Raw genomic sequence first — 25,526 nt, 5'->3', positions numbered from 1 at the left:
ATCACTCTACTTAAATTTCATTGAACACGAGAAAGCATTTGATAGCGAGGAATGGACAACACTTTGAAGGCTTCTTCGACACTATGGCGAGACTGAAAAGATAGTCAATATCATACGGCATTCCCATGATGGATTTGTAGAATTATAGTCTACTTCGTCATGAGTACCGCTCTAATAATAGACCGAATCCTAAAATGGTAGATTTGTCATTGATATAACTGCCCGATCTATAAGATCTTACATGGAAGCCACATCATCGTCTACACCAACTCATTGTACCGTAACAACCACTAATACATGATAGAGAAAAAGCTCAGGCTAGAGATAGAACAATATCCTTAATACGAATAAAAAATAACATTCAACAGGGACTATGCCTACAAGGCCGAGCTGTGCCATCCGATCAATTCGAATTAATTCAATTCATTGTTCCCATCTTCTCCATCGTTAGGTTTTTCTCCGCCTTAAATGTTGAACATCTATTTTCCTAAGCGTTTTCTGTTTAGCTTTGAGGATTGTGTGATTGGAACCCAATGGCACCACAGATTCCACTGCGAAATGGCGCGTAAAGGACAGCTGACAGACTCGTTCGAAGTAAAAACCGGAGTCAGACAAGGTTTCATACTCTTACTCTTTCTCTTTTTCCTGGTGATCGACTATATAACGAAGATGTCAGCATCTGGAGGGAAACATGGGATATAATAGACGGCTAAGATACAGCCGGACGATCTAGACTTCGCAGATGATCTGGCTCTTCTATTGCACACGCGACAATAAATGCAGGAGAAAACGACCAGTGTAGCAGAAGTAGGTCTCAACGTACACAAAAAGAAAAGAAATATTCTCCGATACAATACAACATGCACCAATCAAATCATACTTGACGGAGAAGCCTTGGAAGATGTAAAAACCCTCACATATCTGTACAGCATCGTTGATGAACTCTTTGGATCCCATGCAGATATGAAGGTGTGGATCGGTAAGCAAGATCAGCATATTTACAACTGAAGAACATCTGGCTACCACAGTTGAATACTGACGAATACATGGAACTGAACCGAAACAATAATAAAAAAGCACAATGAACTCAATTAATTAGCAGAAGATTGTGGGAAAGATATTGGGAATTGAAGTTTGGAGCGCTAGTTGCAATATGTGTGCTACACGATCTGCTGTTCGTGAATCTGATTCAGACTCGAGGGATTTCAGAATTTTCAGTGTCAAGAGACTTTCATACTTTAAGATACCATCGGAATTTAGAGTAAGTTTGCGAGCGGTATCACATCTTCTAGGAGGGTAGATGTCGTAGTGTTGCTGAATTTGAAAAGCTAAACCGCATAGGTGAAGGGACATATGGTATTGTCTGTAAGTATGAAAATTTAGCTAATAACTTAGACCGTGCTCGTGATACTGTATCAAAAGAGGTTGTGGCTCTGAAGAAAGTTCGAATGGAAAATGTTCGAGATGGCAAGTTTTCCTCACTCTTGAGTTATGTACAACAGGTATCCCTATTAGCAGTTTGCGCGAAATCACTTTGTTGCTAAGTATAAAGCACCCGAATGTTGTTCACTTGAGAGAAGTCGTTGTTGGGAGGAGCTTAGATAGGTATGTTCTAGTGATATCGATCATTTTCAGTATCTTCCTTGTTATGGAGTATTGTGAACAGGATATGGCAAGTTTACTTGATAACATGCCTAATCCTTTCACCGAGTCTCAGGTAATGTGTGGTTAAAATTCTGATTTATACTGTAGGTTAAATGCATCATGCTTCAGATTTTCAAAGGTCTGAGATATCTTCATGAAAACTTTATAATCCACAGGGACTTAAAAGTCTCCAACCTGTTAATGAATGACAAGGGTCTTGTCAAAATAGCGGACTTTGGACTGTCACGCCCTACTCATTCCCATAATCCCATGACTCCTTGCGTTGTTACATTATGGTGAGAAGGTTCACTTCAAATTTTTCGTGTATTTTTATCAATAAGACATTTGCGTTCTCATACTAAGATCCAGCTATAGAACAGTTGATGTTTTCACTAAGTTTACGTGGTTGTTACGGAAATGACTGACAATCGCAAAGACAAATGACTAAGATAGCTTCATATTATTAACAATCTGGCTTAAATTGGTTATCAGTAGACAGGAAAATCGCCTGGTTTGAGACTAATGTGAGAATATCCGCCAAGTATTTCAATCCCAGTTGACACACTCAACTAAAACACGTCATATCTCAGGAATCACTTAACACTCACAGTTTTTTTCCTGCAATCAGGATTATGGTCAAATTAACGAAAACTCAATAATTGCAGGGATCAATATGGTTTTATCGTGTTTTTTATTTGTATCTTACGGCCTCGATCAGTCCCAATCGATGCAGTCAAACTAAACGACATTACTCATTATTTCAGTCTTTAGTAATAACAATGATAGGTCGCTTTACCTGTGTTCATCCCTCCAACTTGTCTTCAAGTGGAAAACCAGCCTCTCCGTAGAAGTGTTCACTGATCGAGTCGATACCACTTGTTCGAGTAGGATATTTCAGTCACTGACTGCTCGATAAGAACAAGGTCCAACTCTGAGTTTATCCAGCTGCCGTTTACGAAACTTTTCAATTGCCCAGATGATTGGTCCTGTCGGAAACAAAGGCTAAGACATGTTAACGCAGAAATCATTATTTAAGATACGGAGCGTCAATATGAGGTTGTGTCGAGTTCTACAATAAGATAAGGGTTAAAGGTCTGAACGTCTCAAACGCTTGTCACAGGAGAGTTTAGAATGATCAGTCACTAACTTAATTCTCACACGTTAAATGCTCGAGTATGATTACTTACGTACCTATGCCTGTTATTCCCAATGGAGCATAGGCCGCCGACCAGCATTCTACAACCCACTCTGTCCTGGGCCTTCCTTTCTAGTTCTATCCAATTGTTGTTCATTCTTCTCATGTCTGTCTCCATTTCTCGGTTTAATATGTTCTTTGGTCCTCTTTTCCTTTAATTTTGAGGATTCCAAGTGGGGGCTTGCAGGTGGTTGCTTTCCCCAATGTGTGTCCTATCCACTGAATGTGATAGGATTCCTAATATGAGTAGGACTTACTACTTGGCTGCAATTCTCTAAGTGAGGCCTCATAGTCTAAATATAAAACCCGAAATATGTCTTCATCAAAGCACTAGAATACTAGATGAAATAACCATAACATTCAAAATCTTTTGCTGCAATTGTTCTCGATACACAACTTACTACTACTATTTTTTCTGCATTAATGAAAGCGACGTGCAGTTTGTAGTGTACTAGTAACCAATGCCGTGTCCAGTGTACACTAGCACGCTTTCTAAAATTAATTTCCAAACCTGGACTTTGGGATTATGAAACCAATCCGTCTAGATCAGTTTGGAAATCAAAATAACCAGTTTGACTACTTATTTTCCTCTGGACTTTAACATCATCTGCGAACAAGTGTAGATGATTTAAGCAGTCTTGGTGATTCGATGTAGAGTAGAAAAATAAGGGAGCTAGGATTGTCCTATGTGACACTCCCGCGTTGCTCAGCCGTTGACAGATTATATGATTCTGCGTGACTTGATAACTTAGCACGAATTATTTTCCTAAACATCTTAACTACTGTGTAATGTAAGAAAACAATTGTTTTTGTCAAGTACGGCCATCGTGCACCAACTGTCCTTCTTAAGTAACGAGTCATTTAGCTATAATTATTTGATGTATTTTCCGGCTTTTACGTTGACCATGGGGTGTACGGTGTTTGTACGGCCTCGAATATTGATTTAAAATCACTCTATTCATTTTCATTCTACTTATCTGCATTGACTGATCAATTTATTGAGACCACACACTATCCGATTGCCTGAATGTTGGCTAGCCAGATATTGGGATGATGTACAGTAGATTCATACTGTACATTGTTTCCGAAACTTGAACTACAATACAAGGTGATCGCTGTTTACCGGTGGGGTTAGGTACTGAACGTCGGTAACATCGTATGTGTGGTATGAAGAAAAATTCCAACTACGACGATTCATATTCTAAGCCAATATATGTCGCTTTTGCGATACACTATACAAGTACGCACTAAATAATAGTTGATAGTGGGCTGCCGTTCAAACATTCACCTGAAGCTATAAGCTCTATCCAAATAATATGTGGCGCGTTGAAATTCCCAACGATAGGATAGCAACCAACCTTACTCAACGTCTATATATGAGTTAGGGAAAAGCCAGTATGTTTAGGTCGGACGATTTACTTCTATGACTACGAGCGTTTGTGTACACACATCTAAGGTGTTTGGAGAATCACGCCTATCTAGGTCTCGGAAGCATTGTCTTTTAAGACAACTACCCGTAAACCTAAATTTCAAGGTTTGTTTCACCGTTTTACTTTCGAGTTTTCAACTCAGTAACAGCAGTCCTCAAGTGACCAATATGACCAAATACAAATATTCGAGTAACGGATTTTGTATGCGTTATTTGGTATCAATTCTCTTTCCTTGTTATTTCCGAGTACTGACTTTAACGTCCTCTTTTGGTTGGGCATCGCCTCCAACCTATTTAACGAGTCTTTTTACAATAGTTATTTGTACTCCCGAAACCTCTTCTGGCAGTACGTTTCTGATAGCAGATTCTACCAACTGCAGATTATGCGCATACCGTCTAACAGACTCATTGTTTTTTGACTTCAGATTCCAAATAATTAAACTCGAGACGGACTTGACTTCATTGAATGTCATATTCACGGCTTTCATTCGTGTTTCAACCGTTCTCTCCTAACTACGTATCGGAAGCTTTTCTTTAATTTTCCTTTTTGTTTTGACTTTTGGAGTAGTACATTCATTTATAATATCCAGTCTGCCTTGGGAGAGATTTTTGCTCCCTACGAATCTTATGGTTGCACTTACCTCATCAGCAGTGTTTGTGGTAAGCGCACTGTCGATGAGTGGTAGTTACGTTTTCTTGACAGTGCGAGGTTTTTAGAGATTATGCTTGATCGTAGTTTGGACAGAGGTTTTATCCCCTTCTGGCGGTCGAAAATGGTAGTCTCAGCTCTTACATCAGGAATAAGAGGTTAGCCGACAACACTAACTGTTGCATTTGTAGATTCCTTGTCGTCCGATGTCAAACTTAGTAAGCAAGCATCGTCGCTTGGCGTCTTCGCCAGAATGGGAAGCTCCAAGATTTCATCTAGGAGAATCGCCTTAGTTAAGCAACGTTCTCTACATAACCAAAGTAAAGCCAGTATGCTGGAACGTTTATATGAGGCCGGTGAAAGATTGGTACACATTTTACGAATCGCTTCTTACTGCTGCCACACTCCATGCCATCCTCAACAGAGTAAAGATATAATGGCCGACCACATCGATGAATATAAATGACCATTTTAATCAGTATGATGTAGAGAGAACAAGAAAAAGTTACAGAAGTGCTGGTCACAAAGTGTGGGAAAACAATAACGTTACTAATGTAGCTATGAAGGTGTACAGAAACGGTGACTAACTAGTGGCAGTTGAAGCACCAAAGCTGCCACCTTGACGCGGTGGTCGGGCTTGCCTATCGTGATGACCTAACCGAGCTATATTGGCTGGAACATATGTTCCTGCAGGTTCTACCATGCCAGGCAGGTCGATTGGCGAACGGTAAGACTAAAAGCAGCAACTCAAGGTCTGAGGGCGAAGTCGTACTGCTGACTGTAGAGAGGTGTGACAGCAGTAAGGTGTTTCCCTCGGACAACCAGCATGACAGCGATGCTGCCTTCCCACAAGGAGGGGTGGGGTTAGAAAAGGTCGGCCCTAAATATGTCACACCTCACCTTACCTCACGGATTTCCGTCTCCGGCGGTAAGGCCCTTTGAAGAACGGAGCTAACACGTCAAAAACCTTCCACAAAAGGCCGTGCGCGACCGGCTTCAAGCAGTTGTCCCTTGGGCTCTGCGGTCACGCTCCCAGGTCGTCAAGACCAACACTAATCCAATTTCCTTTTCAGGTTCCTCAAGAAATACCCTTCCACGGTGTGGGCAGCCGGGAAGTGACATCAGCCCTCATACCCGTAACAGCACAAGAGATCAAGGTGGTCACATTCAAATCCTTCCTACACCTCCTAATACCTCTATTATCTCCCCGACTAACCCTCCTCACGTCTCTTTATCACCTCGCACCGCTAGGGCAAACGATTCGAGTACGTGGACCGCCATTCCTGGTCTCCTGAAACCACGCTCTAAACTACACGTAGGAGCTTTTAACGTACGAACACTTTGCCAAATAGGACAGCAGGCTTCCTTAGCTAAAACTTTAGAATCTCGCACCATTGATGTGTGCTGCGTCTCCGAAACGCGCATACAGGATCCAAGTAGCGTCATTCATTTGGCATCACCATGTCAAGACAAAGAACCAACTCGATTCACACTTCGCGTATCTGGAAGCCTTAATTTTGCTTCCCGTAGCCTCGCTGGTGTGGGTATAGCATTGAGTCCTAGGGCAGAACTAGCTCTCTTAGAGTGGATCTAAGTAGACAGTCGTTTGTGCGCTGTCCGACTGAACGGAACAGTAAGGACTCGGAAAGATAGCGACACTAGTCGTTGCCTCTTCGTCGTCTCTGCCTATTCCCCACTGACTGCAGCTCAGATGATGTAAAAGATGAGTTTTACAGAAAGCTTTCGGACCTTCTCCGAAAAGCTAAGCGCTCGGATGTAGTAATAGTGGCCGGTGACTTTAATGCTCAAGTAGGTAAACTAAGCGATAGGGAAAGACACCTGGGTGGATCTTATGGTGTCGTGGCTCAGAGAACAGATAATGGCAACCGTCTGTTGCAGCTATGCTAAGATAACCGCCTGTTCCTTGCAAATACTAACTTTAAGCATAAGGAAAAACATCTTTTAACATGGCGACCCCTAATTCGTCCCAACGTTGGACCCAAATAGATCACATCGCTATCAGCCACCGATGGAGGGGCTCGATAGAAGACTGTCGCTCATTCTGGAGCACATGCTTAGATTCAGATCATGCTCTAGTGCGAGCGCGTATTTGCTTGCGTCTTACTGGACGTAGAAAAGACGCTGCAAGGAAACCTCTTAGGGGCCTACTTAATGATAGTCAAGCTAAGAGTATATTTCAGGAACAACTATGAAAACAGTTAGGCAGCCATGTATGTGATGCCCACCCCGATGCAGCATGGAATGATATCCGAAAAGCTGTGGAAACAGCAGTGATATTTGCTAGTAAGGTAAACCAGAAGGTTAGGGAGCAACACTGGATCTCAGCAGCATCTATCTCACTGATAAATGCTCGGAAACTCATTCCACCTGGCTCTGAACATAATGAAGAGCGGAGTCAGCTTAAGCACAAGCTGAAAAGAAGCCTACGCAATGATCGCGAACAGTGGTGGGTAGCGAAATCAAGAGAGATGGAAAAGGCAGCGGCAATAGGTAATAGCAGACAATTGTTCAGACTCGTTAAGGAAACCGGAGTTAGGAACCCGACCGTTAGCGAAACAATCTCAGGGAAAGATGGACATATTATTCATTCTCAATCCAGGAGATTGGATCGATTGGCAGAACACTTTAGGGATCAGTTCAACTGGCCTTCAGCCACACTTCGGTTTCCCACGATCTCTAGTCAACCTGAATGGCAAGTTAATGTAGGTCCTCCGTCCCTTTACGAAGTTGAAAAAGCCATAGGAAATCTGAAACGAGGGAGAGCAGCAGACCCTGACAGGTTTACTCCTGAGGTTTTTAAGGATGGTGGTCCAGTATTAGCAATGAGATTAACCGAGGTCTTAGGTAGAATCTGGGAACTGGACGTGATCCCATCTGACTAGTCTCAATCATTGATTGTGCCAGTCTATAAGAAAGAACAAAAGTCCTCTTGTGACAATCACAGAGGAATCAGTTTGACTAATATAGTGTCTAAAATATTAGCCTCAATAATACTTCGACGCCTAATCAAAGCTCGTGAAGAGCAGATTAGAGAAAACCAGGCTGGTTTTCGACCTGGACGTGGTTGTATAGACCAGATATTCACACTACGTCAGGTTCTAGAACACAGACACACATTCAGACGCCCCACAATGGTAGTATTTCTCGATCTTAAGGCAGCATTCGACTCTATTGATCGTGAGGTTCTATGGCAGTGTTTGTCACTGAAAGGAGTACCAAAGAAGTACATTAACCTTGTAGAGGCTCTCTACTCGAACACAACTGGTAGAGTGAGAGCTTATGGCGAACTGTCATCAGAATTGATTACCTCAAGTGGTGTTCGTCAGGGCTGTCCACTCTCCCCATTCTTGTTCAACTTTGTGGTCGACGTACTTTTAGAGATAACACTCTCCTCATCTAAATTTCCAGGGGTTGAACTTCTACTGGGAGGTTCACTTGTTGACTTAGAATATGCTGATGACATAGTTTTATTTGGTGAAGACGCTGACAAAATGCAGAGTCTTCTGACCACTCTAAGCAACAATGCAAGCATGTTCGGGATGCGATTCTCTCCCTCCAAATGCAAAATGTTGCTTCAGGATTGGGTTACATCGACACCCGAACTAGTGATAGGGAGTGAAGTAGTTGAGTGTGTCGACCGCTTCACTTATCTTGGAAGTCTCATCAGCCCTTGTGGTTTAGTGTGTGACGAAATCTCAGCACGGATACAGAAGGCTCGACTAGCTTTTGACAACTTGCGTCATTTATGGCGTAGGCGAGATATCCGTCTATCAACCAAAGGACGTGTTTACTGCGCAGCAGTTCGTTCCGTCCTACTTTATGGCAGTGAAACATGGCCGGTAAGAGTAGAGGATATTCGTAGGTTACTAGTATTTGATCATAGGTGTCTTCGAAACATTGCTCGTATATCCTGGGACCACCAAGTAAGTAATACAGTTGTTAGGACACGGGTACTAGGTAAGGATGGCAAATCAATTGATGAAGTAGTGAAACTTCATCAGTTGAGATGGGTGGGACACGTGTTACGTATGCCCAACGACCGACTGCCTCGACGTGCTATGTTCAGTGGTATAGGAGTAGGTTGGAAGAAAGCTAGAGGCGGCCAGACCAAAACATGGCACAAATGCATGAATTCACTGACAAGTGAACTGAGTCATGTTGATAGGTGTAGACTACCTGGTTGGGGACCGCGAGATGACAGCAACCGATGGTTAGAGACCCTGAATGACATGGCTCAAAATCGTTTGCAATGGCGCAGGTGCATCCACTCTTTGTGTTCTCCCAAATTCTAATCTTCTGAATTCTTCATGTGCCTTTTTTCCTCTTTCCAAATTTATTTCACTGGATTATACTCTTTAAATAACATCTCCAAACCCTAATCTTCCCGATTACTGCTTATACTCTTGCTACCTCTACCACTACGGGATTTGAATCGACAACTGCATCTCTGTGTTAAGGTGGTGTGGCAACTCGAACTGATGTACGTACGTACGAAGTTCTACGTTGTTACTGACTGACTGACAGACGCAACTCTATAAAAAAACGGGAGAACAGTCGATACGAATACACAGATACGAAAAAACAAAAATAATTCAACTAGTGTAAAATGAAATGAAAATCTTATGAAAAAGTATTTTACAGACTCAAACATCTCTAGAAGCCCTAAATATAAGTTTGAATCTAACTTCTGCTACGATAAGCATAACAGAAATCTAACATCTCAAAACGTAAAAAATCACTTCTTTTTTTCGAGTCGTGCGCAAGATCACCTATTGTTCTACAACAAACTGACGTAGAAACATTTGGGAACTTTGCCGCTCCTTTGTAATATATTTTCAGACCAGTTTTCAGGCTCACTGATTAGATTATGGAAATCATTTGCAGGCTTACATTCCTTTGACACTACAAACTGCTATTTCGTAACTATGTAACTAGTTTTTTAGAATGAATATTCTCTCCATTCCTTATCTGGTTAACATCCAGGTCAGAGTTTCAGCTTTATGACGTTAGTACTCGACCTTAATTTCATATTCTGACACCACTTCACCGATGTAAACAAAGCAGTATCGCCTCGTCTGCGGTCAGTCAGTCGTAAACTACTCACAACTTAACACATATATGTCGATCCAAGTCCTTATCGGAGAAAGTTAACCAGGTGAGTATAAGCGAGAAATTGCTATCAAGTGCAGTAAAAAATAACTTCGAAATACACTTTGCAAGGATCTATTTAAACCGAAATATAACAATCTAAAAAGCTTAAGATTCACAGTAGGATTAAAAGTGACTGCATCTATTTCTTTGCGACTGATATCGAGTAATCTTTCCTACAGCTTCCATCCACCGATAACAGTTGCCTCAAAAACTACGATCAGGGAGTCTGCATCTTTTGACATAGGTCAAACAGTTAATGACTCTATGTAATAATACTCTGTTGATTTAGATACCCCTAAGTCTTTCTAAACTGCTCATACTCTAGCCAGAATAGCACAACGGAAATGATCAGAGTTTGCGAATGCGTTGCACATCCCAGCCACTATAGTCAATAAGAGCTCATAGTATCTAATCTACCTAGTGTCTTGATGGTTTTCTTACACAGGATTTCAATATTTTTAAGTCCATGTGTTTGCTCGCTTGTTTCCACGAATATGGTATTCTGTGGATTGAAGTTATACATGATTATTGAATTCACAGTTGCCTATAATTTTTTAACTCGTAGGTACCGAGCACCAGAAATTTTACTTGGCGATAAAAACCAGACTAAAGCTGTTGATATATGGTTAGTTCAAATAAATTTGTGTCATCCCAAATTTGAAATATCAGGTCAGCTGGCTGTATTATGGGTGAGCTTTTATTACACAAACCACTTCTTCCTGGGAAGACAGAGGTTCACCAATTGGAGTTAATTATTGATTTACTGGGCACTCCGAATGATCAAATTTGGCCGGTATGTTCAAGTTATGCACTTACTTGTCTTCACTCTAGAATCTTTCCAAATTACCAGCATTAGAAAAGATAAATCTGAAAAAGCAACCGTAAGTTTGCATTATCGATCATTTGTTATCTTAAGTGTTCAGAATCTCTTGTTACGTTTTATTTGTCTTTCTTCATTTTGTGTGAGCTTCCTGGTCGTGGCACCGTTACGTCTATAAATTCCACTAATTATAATCTAGTTTTAAGGTGATTTGATGGTAATTGATAGGTTTAAATATTCATTTAATAATCCAATTTATTTAACATCATATTCTTATAAGAGTTTTCATTTTAGTAAACAACTGGCATTGAGCTACAACACTTGATTTATGGTCCTAGTGACGTTTGCTAAAAGCCCTGTATAACTAACGATCAACTATCTCTGATGTCCTCATTCTTAATTCTTAGAGTAGAAAATCATAGAACTAAAATAGATATTTCGGCTAAGATTTTTTCTACGGTAAGATACCAAAGAAAAGAGATCTGAGAAAATGTGAAAACTACAGAGGCATCACACTAATATCTGAACCAGGAAACGTTTACAGCATAGTGCTGCTGAACCGAATGAAGGATTCGGTGGATACCCAACTTCGAGATCAACAGTCCGGATTCCGTAAGAATCTGTTGTGTATCGACCAAGTTGCGACACTACGAATCACCGTTGAACAACCAATTGAATGGAACTCGTCGCTATAAATCAACGTCCTTGACTATGAAAAGGTGTTTAACAGTGTGGAACCTTATGGGACTTCCTTCAACATTATGATGTGAGTAGTTGAGAAGATCAACAACATACAGAATTCATAAGACGGACTACATTACAAAGTCCCTTTCTCTTCCTTCTGGTAGTTGACTTGATTATGAAGACCTCGACATCTGAGGGAAGCACAGGATACAATGGACAGCTTGGATGCGACTAGACGATTTGAACTTCTCAAATGACCTGGTCCTTCTATCCCATACACACGAACAAATGCAGGTCAAGACAACCAGTGTATCAGCAGCCTCTGCATCAGTGAGCCTCAACACATATTAGAGAAAAGGTGAGATCCTCGATTACATTACGGAGACTTAAACGGAATACATGTTTTATTAATAACCAGAGAGAATGTATACATGCAAATCCCAATCAACATATCATTCTGGGTTTATGTTATGGCCTATCCACTCACAAAGTTGTTTAATATATTTTCTGTCTCATTGATTTCCTTTTATTATTGCGTAGTATGTTAACTTAGATCGATGAGTGTTGGCGATAGGTTTTCCTGTTATTTATCTGTTTGTTCGCTGCCAAGTCTTTTAATAGATCACTAGTCTCGTCATTCGGTGTTACACCTCACTAGTAGTGATTAACGTTTATTATTAATTCATTCGTAAGCTGTAATATTATTGACATCATATTTTCAACATTTCACATCAAGTGTGCTTCACAACCCAAACACAAGACTACACAGTATTTAGGTAGAATTAAATAAATGAAAATCGTATTTTGCTTCATTCTTCTGTTATCAATCTATAACTCATTTAACTTACTATTCTTTTGATTTGTACGCAAATTATTTTTAAAGTTTTATTTACGTAATTTTTTCATTCGTGTTTTCCAGGTACAATAATTTGCGTCATACTTTCCCATGGTTATCAGATGCTGGTTTGCGTTTACTAAACTTTCTGTTCATGTATGACCCGTCTAAACGGGCTCGGGCTCGTGAGTGCTGTCAGAGTTCTTATTTCCGTGAACATCCTTTACGTGAGTGATTGAATAAAGCTATTATTATTATTATTATTATTCCATGCAATGTCTTTATCAATATTTTCTTTAATTTAATGAACATCTATTTTAATTCGCTTCTCATTAAGCTTAATGTTGAGATGCAAAATCGTTGTATTTTATTTTTATACACATTGGAAGTTAACGAAAATTATATAAATGATTTGCAGCAAGTTGAGGTTAATAAATGTATTCATGTGTTAACAAATAACAAAACTCAAATCAAATCTCACCCCCCCACCAATCTGTGCGTAATTAGTAAATTGCGATACTCCATATAAAACTAGCCGTCTTGAACATATATTTGAAAATTGTGTCTTATTGCCTTGTTCTGACAAAACGAGTTTTAATAAACCGTTTACATCTGTATAGTTATTAACTGGTGCCAATGGGACAGTCTGGGAATGGCTTTTCTACATTAAGTTTGCATCAAAACGTAACTTAAAACTCAATACGTTCCACTAAGTTTTTTGAAACCATTTTACTCGATACTGGTTTAAAGCACAATTTACAATCTTTATTTCATTTTTAATTTCAATTATCAATATATTTAGTTGGTATGTAGTATTTATTTAACTAAAGCGATACAGTAATCTTTAAAAACAAATAACATGTTCTTAATTTCCCTTATTTATCGATAACAGCATGCGAACCTGATATGATGCCATCTTTTCCACAACATCGATTAAAGCGTAAGAATTCTCCTGGTGAATATGATAACAAAGGTGTTAATCCAGCCCAAGATCAAGCTGCTGGATTATTTGATGCTGCCTTCGATAGGATTGTGAGTCTTTATCTAAAGAATTTTCAATAAGAACTACATACTTGACTTTTATTGGTCAATTTTCAGAAAATTTTGAATTCCTTCACTAATCGTTCATTAATCTTTCAAATAGTTGTTAATAATTTGTAGGCGTCGTGATTTTTAGTCTTTAATATCATGTTTTCTAGAGTTGTTTAGACGGAAAATCATTGATTTCCAGTCTCACTTTAATCTGCTTATTAAATAGCTTCAGTCGACGTTTAAACAATAAAATCTAAATAATTGTTGTTACTTTAGTTTTTTGTTAAATGAATTTGTAGCATTGATTGGACTTAATGTATAAGTGGTAAATAGTTTTATTAAACAGTCGTGTTTCTGTACTCGGAAATCGAAAAAGTTCTATTCCCCGCCATCTATCGTTTGTTTTTTCATTCAATGAATAATACCCAACAGAAACTCATTTATTCATTGTATCAAGCGAAGCTCAATTCTAACTATCTATTTATACACTTTAAAGCTGTAACTTAACAGTTTAGGTTCTCAATTTTCAATCAGTGAACCTTGAATCCAGAGCTTATTGATTGTACCGCTATTTATGTGGCTAACTATCAATAACATCAACACTTAGGGTTTCTCACAAACTAGGAAGTTGAATGTGGTTGCTTTGATGAATAATTGTTTGATACAAATGTATATGTGTACCGTCGATTGTTTAACAAATTACCTCTTACAGATCCTTTCTGTTTCATTACTTCTTGTCATAATCCTTACAGCTTAACCCATGAAAAAGTGGTTATAGGGAGTTTAATTATAATACTTGTTCTATGTAAGTAGGCAACAGTGATTAAAAAACTGCACTTCCATAAATGTTCATCGATCTGTATCATATTTACTCTAAATAATATTAAAGATTCCCATGTGACTATTTTAAAATTCTATTTTTCTTTTCTATTAAGCGTAATTCATCAATTATAAATTTTGTATGTTAATCAAAGCTGTATGCATTTTGTTGTTTTGCTTCTAGGTGAAGAAACGTCGAGCTTAAACAGAACCAACACTATAAATTTTAAGAAATTTATTTATATAATACATTTGTGCATTTCTAATTTCTTGGTGTTTTTAATTTGTCCTCTTTAGTCATTCATAACTGTCAATTTTTACGTCCATAAAAATCATAATTAACTTCTTACCGTAGTAATATTCTAACGTTAATTTATCCTTTATATGGATACTACTAAGAAAAGAAATATATGATTCTAAAGCATTTTCCCTCTTAGTGTACAAGTGTTTGGCTTTGCCACACCACAATAAAGGAAATGATAATCGTGTAGAGAAGAGCGAAGATCGGTAATGAGTTTTGAAGGCTAAATTTCCAAAGAGTATGCATTCAATGTGGATTTTGTTACTTTACAAGACATCTTAGATTGTTCATGCAAAATTAAAGAAGAAACTACATACAGACGACGGATCTTTTCCACTGTATCACACCCATCTAATAACACCGGCTTCTAGTGCTGTTATGCTCTGAGGTCTACCAAAAAGTTAGACGCATTTTTTACAGGATCATAACCCGCTACATGTGTAAGAAGACTATATATATCCCAGATGTATGTCAGGGTCTTGCTAACGTTCATAAGTCGTTCCAACCAATAACTTATCTTCAATGTTTCTTATCTAGCCTTCAGTTTGTGCACACAGCCACATGATATGTCTGGATTCACCTAGCATATGAACCGTCCCTCCCACCATACAACAAATAATGATGAAACAACGGATACCAAAGAAGTGCATTTATCTTTTTCAATTAGCAGTGACTAATAATCTATCCACTGAAACATCAAATCAAAGTTATTATACTTTAGGTCAAATAATGTTTTGTGTTTAGAACTAATTAACATCAATCAGTAAGGCGAGAACTCACGTTCTCCGTGTAAATGGAACCCGTTCATCAGTAACAAGTGACATGTTTCTGACCATATAACATGGAATAAAGTGCATCTAAGCCAGTTACTTTGTCATAACCTTGCCGACGTAACGCAGGAAGTCGGACAGTTCAAATCTATCAAGGTGGTACTTAATACATAAATATCTCCAAAAACAAGGCAATAGATTTCCCTCCTTACTTGATAAAATGATAAATTTTCCATACGATCTATCTGCAAATGCCATTGTCGACAATTAATCTCATTAACATAGCCTTTTCAGCAGTGATTTACGACAATTCACGGAAAGCCTATATACCAGTGAGCAAAACAACTAATCTGAGATCAAGTGTTATGATCATATACAACGAATCTCTCTGATAAATTGCTGTGAAGCAAAAGCAAGGAACAATTTAGTATGAAGTGGATTTATTTTGTGTTCTCTAAATTTTTCACACACACATTTTGTAAATAAAATGTTATCTCATGCGAAACATTCACCCAGTTGTCTGTTTACTGATAGAGAACTATCACAAATCTATGGTTTCCACCAATAAAGAAATAAATCGGTTACATCCTCCTGGGCTAAAAATAATTATCAAACTGCTCTCATGGTACTCCTCCGATTCACGTTTCTGCAAAGTACAGGTACAATGTGAAATGTCATAAAAATCGATTATTTTTGTGTTACGGAAACGGAATGGCAGCGATACTCTAACTAAAACTTCTATACCACAAACAACAGTAGTACATTCCCTCCAAGCCCCAGCTACCCCAAATGACCAATTTGTTGGGTTAAAACATGAGTCGACCAAAATCAACCAAACATTGAAAGCTTGGAAGCGCCGTCTCCTCAGAAGTGCGCATTCACGAACCTGCGATTAAGAATCGAACCCAGGACTTGTATGCGAATGCTTAACCTCTTGTACAATGAGGTACACTTGGTGTGCACCAGACGACAGAAAGTTCTACATAGTGTAGATTCGATCAGTCACACCAAATATCAGTTTTTCAAGACGCAACAACTTATGTGGCTAACACTCAACCAATCAATGGATGAACAATAAAAAAAACTCGACTCTGAGCAATTCTTTCCAGTTGCCATTCATCCTTATAATGTCTACTTCCAATTCTCGACGCAATGTGTTGCTTCGGCTTTCGCTCTTTCGATTCCCTTCAGCACTTGCCTTGTGATGCAGTTTGATGATTTTCGCAATGTATGTCCCACGTACCACCAGCGTCTTTTCCTAGTTTCCTCTTTAAGTGGAAGTTGATTTGTTCTCTCTCACAGTAAGCTGCTGCTGATGTTACCCTGCCAACGTACATTGTATATCTTGCGTAGACAACTGTTTTTATAAAGACTTGTACCATTTTGATGATAGTTGGAGTTCTCCAAGTCCCAACTTCCTACAGTAGAACTGCCTTGATGTTCCTACAGAAGATTCTCACTTTCGTATTGGTTGACAGTTGTTTTGAGTTCCATCCTTCAATTAAAGAATGCTACACTTGTTTTTCCAATCCTCGCCTTTACGTCTGCATCCGGTCATCCTTGTTCACCGATGGTGCTGAACAGTTGAGCACGAGGAAGTTTACTATTCTTCCAAGGTTTCTCCATCAAGTTTGATTGGTGTTCTGCGTGTTGTAATCGAGGATCTCGCCTTTTCTCTAGTATGTGTTGAGGCTCACTGATGCAGAGGCTGCTGATACACTGGTTGTCTTGACCTGCATTTGTTCGTGTGTATGGGATAGAAGGACCAGGTCATTTGAGAAGTTCAAATCGTCTAGTCGCATCCAAGCTGTCCATTGTATCCTGTGCTTCCCTCAGATGTCGAGGTCTTCATAATCAAGTCAACTACCAGAAGGAAGAGAAAGGGACTTTGTAATGTAGTCCGTCTTATGAATTCTGTATGTTGTTGATCTTCTCAACTACTCACATCATAATGTTGAAGGAAGTCCCATAAGGTTCCACACTGTTAAACACCTTTTCATAGTCAAGGACGTTGATTTATAGCGACGAGTTCCATTCAATTGGTTGTTCAACGGTGATTCGTAGTGTCGCAACTTGGTCGATACACAACAGATTCTTACGGAATCCGGACTGTTGATCTCGAAGTTGGGTATCCACCGAATCCTTCATTCGGTTCAGCAGCACTATGCTGTAAACGTTTCCTGGTTCAGATATTAGTGTGATGCCTCTGTAGTTTTCACATTTTCTCAGATCTCTTTTCTTTGACGAGGTGTTCTTAACAGTCAGTCGGCATTTGGTCTTCCTCTAAAATATTCTTGAGTAGAAAGTGGAACATGATTACGGTTACTTCTATGCCTGACCAGTGCTCCAGCTGGTATATTGTCAGGTCCTGCTGCTTAACTACTCTTGCTTTGTCTGATGGTCACCTTGATTTCTTCGACTGTTAGCGGAGTGACATCTGTCGGGAGGTCTGTACGTGCTGCTTCGATGTCCGGTGGATTGAATTCAAAAGTTTCTCACAGTATTCTACCCATCTGTTCCTTTGTTGAGTCTCGGTAATTGGCTTGCCTTCTTTTTCCTTGACTGGTCTCTAGTCTACTATATTCCAATACTAGTTTCTTCGTTATGTCATTTATTTGTCAAGTTCTTTTCTGAGCACTTCGCCAAGATCGATTGCAGCCTCTCGTAAAACTGATCTTTATTGCCTTCATTGCTAGGTGCATAACATTGGATAGTATTCAGTGTAATCCCCTCCTTATTTGTTTTGAACGATGCTTTGATCATTCTGGATTTATGAAATCCCCATTCTATAAGTGCATTTCATGCTTCTTTGGACAGCGTCAGAGCATCTGTCTCTAAGTGTGTGGTGCATTTTTCTTTTCGTGACCGGAGTACTGCAGTATCTCTCCCGTATCTTAGCTGTCTAGTCTAGGTTTCGCAGATTCCGAGAACCCCCAAGTTGTATCTCCTCATTTTTGTTGGTCTCACATCGTGAGAACACTCCATAGGGATGGTGACGCCATGCGCAACCTTCCCTTTTACCCGGGCTTGTGACCAGCAGTAGCCCTAGAAGAGTTTTCCTACCAATTAGCTACTCGTAATTGATATTCTTTTTAAACAAACTACTGTAATCCAGATCTTTCAATGTCATGGTAGTAGTATGTCTATCTATTAGATCACTTCACCTCGTAAAATAAGAGCTCTCTAGTAAATCCTAGTCTTATTTTCTCCGACTGCGTGTGTTTGTGTCAAAGCTGAATTATCATTCTATGTTAAACGACGGGTTGATCTAATCGCGCTATTTTCGCTCCCATATCAGTAGTATTTTCCCGAAGATACTCGACACAATACTAAACATAATATGGCCACTAAAAAACCTATCCCACACCTCGTCTCCCAGTAAATTAAATAAGATCCATAAAATCAAAATAAAAAATACATGTTAATTGAATAAAATATCCAATTAGATGTAAAGAAAATCCAGTACACACATTCTTGTCTCAGTAAATCTATCATAAAGATTATTTTGAAGTTGTGATTTAGTACATTAATATCAGTATTTATTATTGCTATTTTGTGAAGATGAGGATGTAGTGGACATATTGTGAAGGCGTTTAACTAAATTTTCATCTAATAAATGACTATTATTATCATCATCATTATTTGATAATTTTGCTCTATTTGCACGGCCAAAACGTTGACAATTTTGACTGCCTTTAAACACTGAATTGACTTTATTTGATTCTGTTACTGGATATATTCTTTTTTCATATGAATCTATTACAGATCCATTAGATATTGAGTATTTTTGCTTTTGTGGGGATTGTTGAAAATTTGATTTCGCTTTCAATGGAGAATCGGATTGTTTTTGTCGATATGGTGTTGTACTACAACTCTTTGTTTGATTCCCTGAGGATGACAAAGTACTTTTAGAAGTATAATTATTATTGATCCCAGGATCATTGTAGTTTGAATCTTTGGAAATGAAAAATTTAAATTCTAAATAATTAATGTATAAAGTAATATTTCTTGAATATAAAACATTGTTTATAGATACGGAGAAAAAAAGTAAAATAAGAAACGTGGAAAACCGATTAGCAGCAATTTATCTGAGTTACATATTTCTACCGAGTATTTATCAAACAGTTGTTTTGGATTATTTATGGCTAATCAATTATTATTAGATCATTTTTCATCGATGAAATATAGTTTATTAACTATGAGTGTATTACTTAGATTTGTATAAAAATATACCAGTTATTTGCCAATCTACCGAGATCTATTGATCGCAGCGAAGTATTTTACGCATAAATGAATATAGATTAGCAGTAAAGCGACACAATGTACTACCATTGATATCGATGCTTGTAGACATTTATGGACACAAATTCTACTGGTGAAATGTCAATAATTTGAATGGGGGGAACTCCAAAAATAACGGAGAATTCCTAGCATAGCATTCAGATTAATTGGCACTCAACAGACATATCGACATAGATTCAATCCAATGAACCTATATGGACAAGGTTAATTAATCGCAAGTTCACATGTCAGCCAATAAAGATGGTCAACGTGAATGTAAGGACACACGAAGACAATCAATCACAAGCAATGTCGTACATAACACTTGATGAATAACCAAAGAGCTCGCTTCTAAACGAAGATGCTGAAAATGTTATTCAGAATGACAATGAAGGTTGAACAATTAAACTATCTAGCTAAGAGAACTTAACACAATACCAAAGTTCTAAGTAAACGGTCAAGTGAATGATAAGTTAACGTAATTAATGATAAGTAAGACACTTAAAACTATTTATTCGGCATTTCGGTGTTCTGATTGTAAAATGTATTCATTAGAAAAATAAGATTTCTGAATTCATTCTCAAAAAACTATTAAATACAAGAAAGTAACTTGATGATTGAAGAGATATCGAAATAGAAACACAGTGATCATTTATCAGTATGCAAAAATTTGGAACTCCGATCAACTCGGTCAATTTTTATAAAAATAATATGCACCTATTTTGTTAACTTGGTAGAAACAACTGTATCAAGACCAAAACTTATGTGAAAGTAAACATGAGATTATCTTCAAAGAAATTAAACATTGATTAGAAAATTGTATTTCCGACTTTTTTATTTACATAAAGTTATGAGACATCAGAAATACACAAATTTCTACTCATTGAGATATCGCAAAAATATATTTATTATAAGATCACCTTATTTAATTCCTGAAATTGATTCCCTTTAAAAATTTAGGTAAAGCAAAAACGCCAATTTTTGCAGAGTATATTAGCTTATATTGTGATTGAACAGAAAGCAACAAAATACAATGCATTCATTGTATTCTGTAAATACTGTCATTCCTGCTTCGTTTGAATATCTCATCTCAGGTTAATTGAAAGTCAACTTATTTTGCTCAAAGGAATTCAATGTCTAGCTTTACAACAATGACACTAGTTCACTAAAACAAGAACTGTACTTACTATGATAATGTGATTTTCGTGATAGATCATTAGTTTGATGAGGATTAGACACATTCTGTTTATTGTCATACTTTTTTGGCTCACACGGAGACTTATTAGACGTAACAACTATTGAATGGTCTGATGAAACAGATGAAAACTGTTCTTCATAAACACTTGAACTGGATACCCGACTGGATTTATATTTTTTAGGCTCATTAGTATTATTATTATTATTATTTTGTTGACTTTTTGGCCGGTAATTAACTGGGTGATTCGCCTGTACAGTATTTCTATATTGTTGTTGATTGTTTATATAACCAACGGGTGATGAATAACAGGACGGGGGTAAGGATTGTTGTCGACCATAGATATTAGATTGCACAAGATTATTTGATAAACTGTTAAGTACGAAAGCATAATTAGGGATAGAGCCAACAGTATTATTCGGAAGCAAAGGAGTTGGGTACGGTACTGAAGGAAGTATCGAATGAGAATTAGTACGTATATTTACATGATGCGGTTGTACATGACGATAATTGGAAGTGATAGGTTGTTGTTGTTGTAAATTATTTCTTATCGGTCGAACTTGGTAACTATTTTGTGGTTTAAAAGGATTCTTATAGGTATGCGATGATATGTTTGTTGGAGTATTATTAGGTTTAGGGAAGTTTTTACAAACAGCACTAGTAGAATTCAACTGACGATTTTGATTTGAATTATCATAATGTTGACCCATTGGTTCCTGTGAATTTGATTGTGATGCTTGAGCTTTTTGTAAAAAATGACCAATCAGTGAATGTAATGTAACTATGTCCGAAATATCTCTTTTATTTCTCTTTTTATTTCTTGGACATTCAAATGCTCCATGTCCAGTTTGATTACATATAAAACAAAGTATATTATTTTTTAAAAATCTTTTATCGACGACAATGTATTCTGGCGAAAACAAATGGCTAAAAAAAATAAACGTTCAAAATGAAAAGTAATGTTTAAAAATTGCTAAAAGAATTAATTTTCCGTAGAGAAACAGAACATATATAATACAAAACTAACGAAATCACATTCAAAGAAAAAGTCTAACCCAGAGAAATTCGTTATTATAGGATGCTGTAAAGCTTGTTAGATTTTGCCTTTTGAAATGTTTATGAAACATTGCTCATTCGGAAAGTGAGCAATGATTAGGTTAGAAGCAACGTATTAGGTGAAGATGGGATGTCGGTTGACGTAACCTTGATACTTCAATAACACGTATTACACATGCCCAAAAACTGTCTATTCAGACTTAAAATACCGGTTGGAAAAGCAGTAGTTCGGAAGAAAGCTGACAGTAGTCATGATATTGTACACCGTTAGTCAGTGCTATTTTGCTAAGTGAAGATTACTGTTGGTTGAGTTCTGAGTGACAAACTTGATTAGCCACTGAACATACTGGGTTACGTAGCTGAAAACTGGTCACAATGGAGAAACCCCGCTCACTTTTTACCTTTACCTAGATTATGATTTTAAAGGTTATTTCATATTGGTTTATCACTTTATTTTGGAACTCTATTCTGTAAGTTGAATATTTCTCACTTTCACTGATACAAGTGTCATTGGAACTTAGCATATAATCTTTTTGATTTCATTTTGAAGAGTTGTGATTTGAGAACTCAGACCGATGCAAATCTGTGCCAAATTCACAATAGTGAATATATCAAGGGTATATTTGAGTTACATCACTAAATTCAGCCAGTGAGTAACAACGTAGAACTACGTACGTACATACATCAGTTCAAGTTGCCACACCACATTAAAACAGAGACGCAGTTGTCGATTCAAATCCATTTGTGGTAGAGGTAGTAAGAGTATAAGCAATAATCCGAAAGAATAGGGTTGGAAGATGTTATTCAAGGATTATAATACAGTGAAATAAATTTGGAAAGAGAAAAAAAAGAAAGGGACATTAAGAATTCAGAAGATTAGAATTTGGGAGAACACAAAGAGTAGATGCACCTGCGCCATCGCAAACGATTTTAAGCCATGTCATTCAGGGTCTCTAACCATCGGTTGCTATCATCTCTCGGATTCCAACCAGTTAGTCTACATATGCCAATATGGCTCAATCCACTTGCCAGTGATTTTATGCACTTGTGCCATGTTTTGGTCTGGCCGCTTCTAGCTTTCCTCCAACCTACTCCTATACCAGAAAACATCGCATGTTGAGGTAGTCGGTGGTCGGGTATACGTAACACATATCTCAGCCATCTCAACTGGTGAAATTTCACTACTTCATCGATTGATTTGTCATCCTTACCTAGTACCCGTGTCCTAACAACTGTATTACTTACTCGGTGTTCGCAGGATATGCGAGCAATGTTTCGAAGACACCTATGATCAAATACTAGTAACCTACGACATCGGCATATTCTAAGTCAACAAGTGAATCTCCTGGTAGAAGTTCAACCCCTGGAAATTTAGATGAGGAAAGTGCCATCTATAAAAGCACGTCAACGACGAAGTTAAACAAGAATGGAGAGAGTGGACAGCCCTGACGAACACCACTTGAGGTAATCAATTCTGATGACAGTTCGCCATAAGCTCTCACTCGACCAGTTGTGTTCGAGTAGAGAGTCTTTACAAGGTTAAAGTACTTCTTTGGTACTTCTTTCGGTGACAAACACTGCCATAGAACCTCACGATCAACAGAGTTAAATGCCGCCTTAATGTCGAGAAACACTACCATTGTGGGGCGTCTGAATGTGTGTCTGTGTTCTAGAACCTGACGTAGTGTGAATATCTGGTCTATACAACCACGTCCAGGTCGAAAACCGGCCTGGTTTTCTCTAATCTGCTCTTCACGAGCTTTGATTAGGCGTCGAATTATTATTGAAGCTAATATTTTAGGCACTATATTAGTCAAATTGATTCCTCTGTGATTGTCACAAGAGGACTTTTGTCCTTTCTTATAGACTGGCACAATCAGTGATTGAGACCAGTCAGATGGGATTACGTCTAGTTCCCAGATTCTACCTAAGACCTCAGTCAATCTCGCTGCTAACACTGGACCACCATCCTTAAATGTCTCAAAGGTAAACCTGCTGCTGTCCCATGCTTTAGATTTTTTGTAGCTTTTCCAATTTCGTAGAGTTGGATGACTTACATCAACTTGCCATTTAGGTTGACTGGAGATCGTGGGCTGAAGGCCAGTTGTACTGATCCCTAAATTGTTCTACCCATCGATCCAATCTCCTGGATTGAGAATGTATAATATGTCCATCTTTATCCGAGATAGTTGGGTTCCTAATACCAGTTTCTTTAACAAATCTGAACAGTTGTCTGTTGTTACCTATTGCCACTGCCTTTTCCATCTCTCTTGATTTCGTGATCATTGCGTAGGCTTCTCATCAGCCTGCACTTCAGCTGACTCTGCTCTTCGTTATGTTCAGAGCCAGGTGGAATGAGTTTTCGAGCATTTATCAGTGAGATAGATGCTGCTGAGATCCAATGTTTCTCGCTAACCTTATGGTTTACCTAACATGCAGATATCACTGCTGTTTCCACAGCTTTTCGGATATCATTCCATGCTGCATCGGGGTGGGCATCACATACATGGCTGCCTAACTGTTTTCATAGTTGTTCCTGAAATATACTCTTAGCTTGACTATCATTAAGTAGGCCCCTAAGAGGTTTCCTTGCAGCGTCTTTTCTACGTCCAGTAAGACGCAAGCAAATACGCGCTCGCACTAGAGCATGATCTGAATCTAAGCATGTGCTCCAGAATGAGCGACAGTCTTCTATCGAGCCCCTCCATCGGTGGCTGATAGCGATGTGATCTATTTGGGTCCAACGTTGGGACGAATTAGGGGTCGCCATGTTAAAAGATGTTTTTCCTTATGCTTAAAGTTAGTATTTGCAAGGAACAGGCGGTTATCTTAGCATAGCTGCAACAGACGGTTGCCATTATCTGTTCTCTGAGCCACGACACCATAAGATCCACCCAGGTGTCTTTCCCTATCGCTTAGTTTACCTACTTGAGCATTAAAGTCACCGGCCACTATTACTACATCCGAGCGCTTAGCTTTTCGGAGAAGGTCCGAAAGCTTTCTGTAAAACTCATCTTTTACATCATCTGAGCTGCAGTCAGTGGGGGAATAGGCAGAGACGACGAAGAGGCAACGACTAGTGTCGCTATCTTTCCGAGTCCTTACTGTTCCGTTCAGTCGGACAGCGCACAAACGACTGTCTACTTAGATCCACTCTAAGAGAGCTAGTTCTGCCCTAGGACTCAATGCTATACCCACACCAGCGAGGCTACGGGAAGCAAAATTAAGGCTTCCAGATACGCGAAGTGTGAATCGAGTTGGTTCTTTGTCTTGACATGGTGATGCCAAATGAATGACGCTACTTGGATCCTGTATGCGCGTTTCGGAGACGCAGCACACATCAATGGTGCGAGATTCTAAAGTTTTAGCTAAGGAAGCCTGCTGTCCTATTTGGCAAAGTGTTCGTACGTTAAAAGCTCCTACGTGTAGTTTAGAGCGTGGTTTCAGGAGACCAGGAATGGCGGTCCACGTACTCGAATCGTTTGCCCTAGCGGTGCGAGGTGATAAAGAGACGTGAGGAGGGTTAGTCGGGGAGATAATAGAGGTATTAGGAGGTGTAGGAAGGATTTGAATGTGACCACCTTGATCTCTTGTGCTGTTACGGGTATGAGGGCTGATGTCACTTCCCGGCTGCCCACACCGTG

At 38.7% G+C, this 25,526-nt stretch overlaps 2 protein-coding genes across 4 annotated transcripts in view; one reads left to right on the top strand and one right to left on the bottom strand.

The window, feature by feature from the left end:
• The first annotated feature begins 1,113 nt into the window (after positions 1 to 1,113).
• Positions 1,114 to 14,703, top strand: CDK10_1 (Cyclin-dependent kinase 10). Of its 3 annotated transcripts, XM_051209749.1 has the most exons (10): positions 1,114 to 1,261; positions 1,293 to 1,365; positions 1,396 to 1,717; positions 1,753 to 1,940; positions 10,655 to 10,714; positions 10,759 to 10,882; positions 10,921 to 10,970; positions 12,513 to 12,655; positions 13,321 to 13,460; positions 14,464 to 14,545. In XM_051209749.1, the coding sequence occupies exons 3-10, from the start codon at positions 1,649 to 1,651 to the stop codon at positions 14,482 to 14,484; spliced, it is 795 nt and encodes a 264-aa protein (XP_051075208.1). In that variant the 5' UTR covers positions 1,114 to 1,261; positions 1,293 to 1,365; positions 1,396 to 1,648; the 3' UTR covers positions 14,485 to 14,545. The 3 variants fall into 3 exon arrangements, with proteins under 3 accessions (XP_051075208.1, XP_051075206.1, XP_051075207.1); XM_051209747.1 differs by having other exon boundaries at positions 1,293 to 1,717; positions 10,655 to 10,882; positions 14,464 to 14,703; XM_051209748.1 differs by having other exon boundaries at positions 1,293 to 1,717; positions 10,759 to 10,970.
• The window catches only part of ZCCHC11 (Terminal uridylyltransferase 4), a 70,277-nt gene continuing 59,357 nt past the window's right edge, over positions 14,607 to 25,526 (bottom strand). The window contains exons 26-27 of the mRNA XM_051209746.1: positions 20,819 to 21,753; positions 14,607 to 19,304 (exon numbers count right to left, since the gene is read on the bottom strand). The gene's annotated coding sequence lies outside the window, so the exon portion shown is untranslated. The remainder of the gene's footprint in view (positions 19,305 to 20,818; positions 21,754 to 25,526) is intronic.

The sequence above is a fragment of the Schistosoma haematobium genome, chromosome 1 (assembly GCF_000699445.3).
Source record: "Schistosoma haematobium chromosome 1, whole genome shotgun sequence".
Classification (NCBI taxonomy): Eukaryota; Metazoa; Platyhelminthes; class Trematoda; order Strigeidida; family Schistosomatidae; genus Schistosoma; species Schistosoma haematobium.
Note: the sequence above shows the minus strand (reverse complement) of the source record. Positions and strands in the feature narration are given on the sequence as shown.

What these genes read in the sequence shown, in the direction of transcription:
- CDK10_1 (XM_051209749.1), top strand. Translation starts at nt 1,649, where the DNA reads ATGGAGTATTGTGAACAGGATATGGCAAGTTTACTTGATAACATGCCT. An exon ending in TTTCCGTGAACATCCTTTAC is followed by an intron (nt 12,656 to 13,320) that starts GTGAGTGATTGA and finishes TATCGATAACAG; the next exon opens with CATGCGAACCTGATATGATG. An exon ending in ATGCTGCCTTCGATAGGATT is followed by an intron (nt 13,461 to 14,463) that starts GTGAGTCTTTAT and finishes TTTTGCTTCTAG; the next exon opens with GTGAAGAAACGTCGAGCTTA.